Below are 7,414 nucleotides of genomic sequence, written 5' to 3' on the forward strand. Positions count from 1 at the left end.
CTGATGACGTGGTGTTTCATATTCCAACCTTTGGCCAAAAAGCCGACTCTGTGAGGGAGGGGTGGATATGTCTGTATGAGTACGCTTTCCGTCTGGGTTTGAGGTTTCCTTTTCCTCCTCTGATTCAAGAGTTTATGAACCTGAATCACTTGGCTATCTGCCAAGTAGCTCCGTATACTTGGTGAACTTTGCTTGCTATTAACACTATGAATAGCCGTTTCGGTTATGAAATCGGTCTCCCGGACCTAGGCTTAATGAACCAGCTGCTATTTCCTGCTCCTAGGTCTGCGTTGGACAGCAGAGCTTTGCATGATTTGGTGGATCGTGTAGCTGAGCACTCCTTTGAGGTAAACGGACACTGACTGCTTCAAGCTCTTTTTTTGTGACACTTTGTTCTGGTGCGACAGTCCTTCCAGATGGCTCTTTATCTGCGGGAGAAGATACCTCTCCTAGAAGCAGAAAATGCTAATTTTCAGAAGCAGATGAAAGCAGCTAATGAGGACAGGCTTAAAATTCAAGCTGATTTAGACAACTCCCAGAGTCTGCTGTTGGAGAAGGCTGCTCAGAAGCAGAGTTTGCAGAACAGTCTTTCTGCTGCTGAAGGGCGGATTTCTGGCGCTAAAAAGAATGCTGCTGAGGCTGAGGAACGTGCTGCGGAGGCTAGGAAGTTTGCTGCTGATGCTGAGAAACGCACAAGGCTGAGAAACGTGCCTCGGAAGCTGAGAAACGTGCTTCTGATGCGGAGGCTCGTGCTTCCCAGATTCAGGAAGAGAAGGCTTCTGAGGTGCATGAGTTGAAAGAGAAGAATACTGAGCTTAGGGAGACTTTGGTGAATGCCTTGTCCTACGATGCTCTGGAGACGAAGATTAAGTGCATAAAGGCATTCCAGAGTGGAGAGCATTCGGCTTGGGACTTAAGAGCTGAAGAGGAGAGGCTTGCTGCTGATTTCCCTGATGGCCTGAACCTGGATCTGCTAGCCGGCTTGATAGGAGCTGGTGCTGCTTCTGCTGATGATGATCCAGGTGCTGAGGAAGAGGTGAATTCTCCTGCTCTTGACACTCAGATAGCTGCTTTTGCGGCTGTGGATCACATTGACATAGATTAGCTTTTTCTGCGTCTGAAAGACTTTTACCATGCTTAGTTAGGTTTTGGCCATGCGGGGCATAACATTTCAGTTTTATTTTGGATAGTTTGATGTATTTTGGTCTAGTTCTGGTGCCAGACGTATTTTTCTTTTGAACTTAAGTATTTTCTGGTGGATATATCTTTGTGTCGTACCGTTTCTGGTGCTTTGATTTGTGCATGCACGTCGTTTGTTTGGCCATTGCTGTTTGATTGCTGGCTAAGGGGTCTAGTATGCCCACTCGTCCAGAGGAGCCAGGCTTGCGTGAGTGCTAATGCATCGCGGGAGGCTGGTTGTCCCGGTTGTACGTGCTTAACCACTGACACACGCCTTCTGTAATGAATACAGACTCTGCCAGATTAGTTTGCATTTTATTCACTTGGCCATTTGAAAGAAATAAAAAGGGATTCTATACTTAAAACATTCAAAGTGGTTTTGTAACTTAAAATTTACTAGAATTAAAATACAAATATGGTTGTTTTAGAACCATAAATGTTGAATTCAGAAATAACATTTAGAACCAGAAAAATATTCAGAGTCGGAAAATATTCAGATCCAGAAAAATCTTTAGAGACAGAAAAATATTTAGATATAGAAAAATATTTAGAGCCAGAAAAATATTTAGAGACAGAAAAATATTTAGAGCCAGAAAATATTTAAAGCAATATCTAGAACCTGGCCGAGCCAGATCCGGTAGGTGAGTACCCGATTCTTGCCACTTTGGTGACTTAAGTGAAATACTTTTTCAAGTGGGTGATATTCCAGGATCTGGGAACCATTTGCCCTTCCATAGTCATGAGTCGGTAGGCTCCATTTTTAACTGTGCTTTCTACTTGGTATGGCCCCTCCCAGTTGTAGGCGAATTTTCCTACTTGCTGGTTCTTGGTATTCTGGAAGACTTTCGTCAAGACCAGATCTCCTACCTACAGGGTTCTTACTTTTACATTCTTGTTATAGCTTCTAGCCACAGTCTGTATGTATCAAGCCATCCTGATCTGGGCGCTGGTTCTGAGTTCGTCTATCGTGTCCAGACTGCTTGCCATTTCTACCTGATTCTGATCTTCTGTTATGCATCCATATCTGTGGGTTGGGACCCTAACTTCGGATGGAATGATCGCTACGCTCCGAACACCAGTGAAGGGAGTTTGTCCCGTTGCAACCTTGGGTGTGGTTCTCATCCCCGAGAACCGTAGCTCTTCGCCCATTTGCCCCCAATCTCCTCCAGCTTCTTTTTCAAGTTTTCGACGATAATCTTATTGCTGGATTCAGCTTGTCCGTTGGACTGGAGGTTCCTAGGAGTAGATTTCTGCAATGAGATATTCAACCTAGCACAAAAAGCTTCTGTCTTATTTCCAATGAATTGGGACCCATTATCACATATAATCTCAGATGAAATGCCAAACCTGCATATGATATTGCGTTTAATGAAAGATATCACCTGGGTTTCTGTAACCTGGGAGGATGATTCTACCTCTATCCATTTGGAGAAGTAGTCCGTCATGGCGAGCATATAGACTTTGTTTCCTGGTACTCTGGGTAATGGTCCCACGATGTCCATTCCCCACTTCATGAAGGGCTATGGTGAGATAACCTGATGCAGAGGCTCTGCTGGCTGGTGGCTAACGTGGGCGTGCCTCTGACAAGCGTCACATCTTTTTGCGAATTCCATGGCATCTTTGCGCATTGTGGGCCAGAAGTATCCCTGCTTCAGTGCTTTGTTGGACAGGCTCCTGCCCCCTGTATGGTTTTCACATTCTCCACTATGGAGAGCATGCAAGACAGCCTGAGACTCTTCCCGATCCAGGCATCTGAGATAGGGTCCAGCGAGGGATTTCCTGAATAAAACACCATCAATTAGTATGAATTTGGATGCTCTCATTCTGAAGCTCCTTACCTCATTTTTATCTGCTGGCAGGATATCATTCTACAGCCAGTCTAGGTATGGTTTCCTCCAGTCTAGAGTATTTTCTTCACTACTGGTGCTGCACACCATTTATGCTTCCTGCTGAGATTTTAGTGTTGTTGGCTCCAGCACGTGGATAATTGGTATTGTGGAGATGGTTCCTGCTTTAAACGTTGCCCCCAGGGTGGCTAGTGCGTCTGCTTTTGCATTCTGGTCCCTGGGAATTTGCTTGATGTTGAACGTGGCAAATCTGATTTTCAGCTCCTTTGCTACGTCTAGGTATGCCATCATCCAGGGATCCCTGGCCTCATAACAGTCATTAACATGGTTAACGATAAGCTTAGAATCACTGCAAACCTGGAGGTGTCTGATTTTCAGATCCAGAGCCAGCTTCAGATCCAGGATCAATGCCTCATATTCTGCTTCGTTGTTTGTGGCCTTAAATTCACATCGCACGGCCTGGACTATGAGATCTCTCTGGGGTGACTTGAGGACCAGTCCTACTCCTGCTCCTTTGGTATTGGAGGCTCCGTCCACATGTAGCTCCCATACTTGTTCCCCTTTATCTTCTTCCAGACTCAGAATGTCCCGTTCGCGCCCGGGTCCGGAGAGTCAAGTAAGTCGGACACAAAATCTGCCAGAGCCTGAGATTTTATGGTCGTACCAGGTTCAAACTTTAAATCGTAACCGCTCAAGTGCACGGACCATTTAGCCATCCTCCCTGACAATTCTGGTTTTCTCATGATGGTCTTAAGAGGATAGTTAGTTATCACAGAAATTGTATGCGACTCGAAGTAGGGATGCAATTTATGGGATGCAGTAACTAGTGCGAGAACAAGTTTTTCTAGGGATGTGTACCTGGTTTCTGCTGGAAGCAGAGACTTACTGATGTAATATCTTTTGGTGTCTTTGTGATCCTTCCCCGCCTCGTACTAGTCTTTGCACCGATCGCCGTACTTCGTGACGATGTGCACAGGGAATAGTGGCTCTACTGGTTCTGGCTTTGACAGAAGTGGTGGGGTGCTGAGATAACGTTTCAGCTCCTGAAATGCTTTCTCATGCTCTTCCATCCATTCGAATCTTTGGCTTTTTCTAAGTACATCATAAAACAGCCTGCATCTGTCTGAGGATCTGGAGATGAATCTGTTTAGGGCTGCCACTCTCCCAGTCAGCCGCTGAACGTCTTTCGGTTTCTGTGGTTGTAATACTCTGTATTTATAAGTCTTGGGGTACTCTATCGAGTAGGCCTTACTCTGTCGAGTAAGGGTAAGTTGCGTTTTAGAAAAGTTTCGACTGTTGGGTACTCGATCGAGTAGTCACACTCGATCGAGTAAGGGGGTACTCGATCGAGTACCTCGGGTACTCGATCGAGTAGCCGGTTTTACGGGGAGTTTTCTCGGGTTTTGTTAATTATGCGATTAAGGTATATAAGCTTTGTCGTCATTATTCTAAATCACTTTTGCAAAACCTAAATTACTGTTTAAGAGAGAAAGCAAGCAAGTTCTTCATCCTAATCGCATTATTAGCAATACCCGGAGTTTGGAAGGTCGGTTCTTAGCGTTGATTATACCGTTGAGTTCCTTGCGTCGAGGGTAAGATCTATGTACCCTTTTTATTGTCTTTCCTTTGATTTGGTTAAACCCTAATTTAGAGATTTGGGGGTTTATGTGTAGTATGTGATTTGGTAGCCTTTATATGTTTTATGATAGGAGGAGGGTTCATAGAGGAAGCTCTTTGATTCAGCAGTAGAGACATTCTGATTGTGTGCTTACCAGGTAGGATTTCCTACTCAGTATTAGTCCCATAATGGGATATTGGTTGATTTGTTGTGTTTGGTTGGTTGATATAGTAATTGTATTGTGATTGTGGTTGTGATCGTTGTCTATGGTTCGCGAGGCGTGGCCTCGGCTGAGTGGGGTCACTTGCGGGAGTGGCTTCACGCCCTAGTTTTGCCTTGTGTGGAACCCGCCACAGAAGGGATGTGCACATTAATGGACAGGGTTATCGCTCACTATGTGGAGCGGGGATTTGGTGGGTACGGCTGCGGTCCCCCACTGGCAGGGCTGGTCTAGTGGACTGTCAGTGATTGAGATGATTGGATTTGGCGTGATTGTGTGTATGTGATAGTTAAGCTGTCTGTTTATCTTATTGTTAGTATATATTGAATTGTGTGATTAGTACTGACCCCGGTGTTGTTTTGTAAACCCTGCGGTGATCCATTCGGGGATGGTGAGCAGATATTGAGCAGGTATTGAGATGAGTACTGGGATAGCTGGGATTGCCACGACCTGATGATAGAAGTCTTCCGCTGTAGCTTATTAGTTATCTACATTTCAGTTAGAACAGTCAGTTTGAGAACATGTATCGTACTTTTGGTTTGGTTTTGGGAATTGTAACTCTTCGCTAAGTATTTATAATTAAACGTTGTTTCTTCATTGTTATTTGATTATCATTGCCTCGGGTAACCGAGATGGTAATGTCTTCATACCTGAGTGGTCCTGGTAAGGCACTTGGAGTATGGGGGTATTACAAATGGTATCAGAGCGGCGATCCTGAAACCTGTAACCAATAAATTTAATGAATATAGGGAGTCAATTAAAATGAACCCGGGGTAAAGGTTGTAGGAGCTAATGCAAAGGCTTAGGAGACGTCCTGAAGTCGCAAACTCGCCCTACAATTTTGAACCGGTCACATGGGGGGTGTATGTCAAGGTCGTATGCGTTGTTTGGTTAGCTTGTGTGTGAATGTGATGAAGTGTGTGTAACTGTTGGATGTTTGCAGTAGAAAGTTGAGAATGTGAAAGAAAGATTGATGAGATATATAGAACTGTTGTTGGAATGAGAAGCATGATGGATGATTCATAATGTGACATAATAATAACATGTGAATAGAATGTTGTGTTGTATACGTATATCTTGTTTGCATAGAATTGTATGATAAGTTTATGTACTTGTCCACGATTGTTCATGTGTATATGTTGTAAGAAGTGTGTAGCTGTAATGGATGAATTGGTTGGAAAGATTAAGTAAGTAATTGCATAAGAATATGAAATTCATGTGTGGAGCATGTTTATGTGGGTAATGGATTGTATAATGTTGGAATGTTAGTAACATGTGAATAGGGGATTTTATGTCGTATATTATGTTATTGTGTACGTAAAGTTATAAAATAAAAGCATGTGGGTAAATCGTGATTGACGAGTTAAATAATCTATGTGTATGATGAATGTTGTTGCTTGGCTTTTGAAAATAGTAACATATGATTAGGAATACTGGTGCTATGAGTTTTGGATTGATTTTGTTTGCTTGGTTGTTGTTTAAGTTGTTTGAAAGTAAAAAAAAAAAAAAAAAAAAATCAAATAGTTATGTCGTCTGATTACAGCAAAGTTGTCTTTAAACTGTTATAACTTGAGATGCATAAATGATTTTAATGTGATTCCAATTGGAGGTGATAGCTTGTTCTTTTACGATTCTAACGATAGGTCACACGCCCAAAACGACCAAGAAATGAGTGAGTTATGACTTTTTTCTGGCTGGACAGTCTTGAGAATTGGGGTACTCGATCGAGTATCCTTGGTACTCGGTCGAGTAAGGGGGCACTCGATCGAGTACGTTAGTTACTCGATCGAGTAGCCCTGGTGATTTGTTTTACGTGCTTCTGATCTTCACCTACTCGATCGAGTAAGTCACTTACTCGATCGAGTGGTCTGTACTCGATCTAGTGACCCCTATTTTGGGTCATATGCTTATCTTTTAACATTCGTTGCATATTATGTTTAATTTAAAGGTATTAATTTGCTTCTTTATGCACCGTTTTACATGTATGTTGATCCCGATGCGTAAGTTACCCAATCTTATGATGTAAAGAGTGGCACCTATGATGAGTATGAGTTCGGTGGGGAGGACATGATTTATATGTGTTGTGATCGGTAGAGGAAAAAGAAAAGGAAGATTGGTAAGGCTTAATTGAGGCATAGGGCATGTTGTGTGAGACGAGATGAGTGACATGATTGTATGTTGAGTAATGAAAATGTAAGTGAATGTGGGTAAAGGGATGATGTATGTTTAAAGAACGTGAGAATGAAAAGATTGAAAGAAAGGATGTGGATAGTAGCAACCTGAGATGTATAACGAATTATGGAGGGAGATGGTTAGAAATAGCGTTGAGTAAGAATATATGTAATGAAAGGTCGTTTTAGAGGAATTGAGAAGAATGGTATATAGTGAACTTAATGGAGACATGTCGCGACGTGGATTTGCAGATAGTGACTGAGTATGGAAATTTGTGTTATCGAGAGACGAAACTAATGTGTGATTTCCTTGGGCAATTAATGGTATAAAAAGAATTTTGATTTCTAGAGATGTCAAAAGGGAGATGTAATTGTTTGA

The 7,414-nt window shown here is 42.7% G+C and overlaps 1 protein-coding gene across 1 annotated transcript; it reads right to left on the reverse strand.

Annotated features, from left to right (window-relative positions):
• Nucleotides 1-2,297: 2,297 nt before the first annotated feature.
• Nucleotides 2,298-3,022, reverse strand: LOC141613308 (uncharacterized). Its single transcript, XM_074432041.1, has 3 exons — nucleotides 3,018-3,022; nucleotides 2,758-2,958; nucleotides 2,298-2,526 (listed from the first exon to the last, which is right to left on the reverse strand). The coding sequence occupies exons 1-3, from the start codon at nucleotides 3,020-3,022 to the stop codon at nucleotides 2,298-2,300; spliced, it is 435 nt and encodes a 144-aa protein (XP_074288142.1).
• Between the last annotated feature and the right edge of the window lie 4,392 nt (nucleotides 3,023-7,414).

The sequence above is a fragment of the Silene latifolia genome, chromosome 11 (genome assembly GCF_048544455.1).
Source record: "Silene latifolia isolate original U9 population chromosome 11, ASM4854445v1, whole genome shotgun sequence".
Classification (NCBI taxonomy): Eukaryota; Viridiplantae; Streptophyta; class Magnoliopsida; order Caryophyllales; family Caryophyllaceae; genus Silene; species Silene latifolia.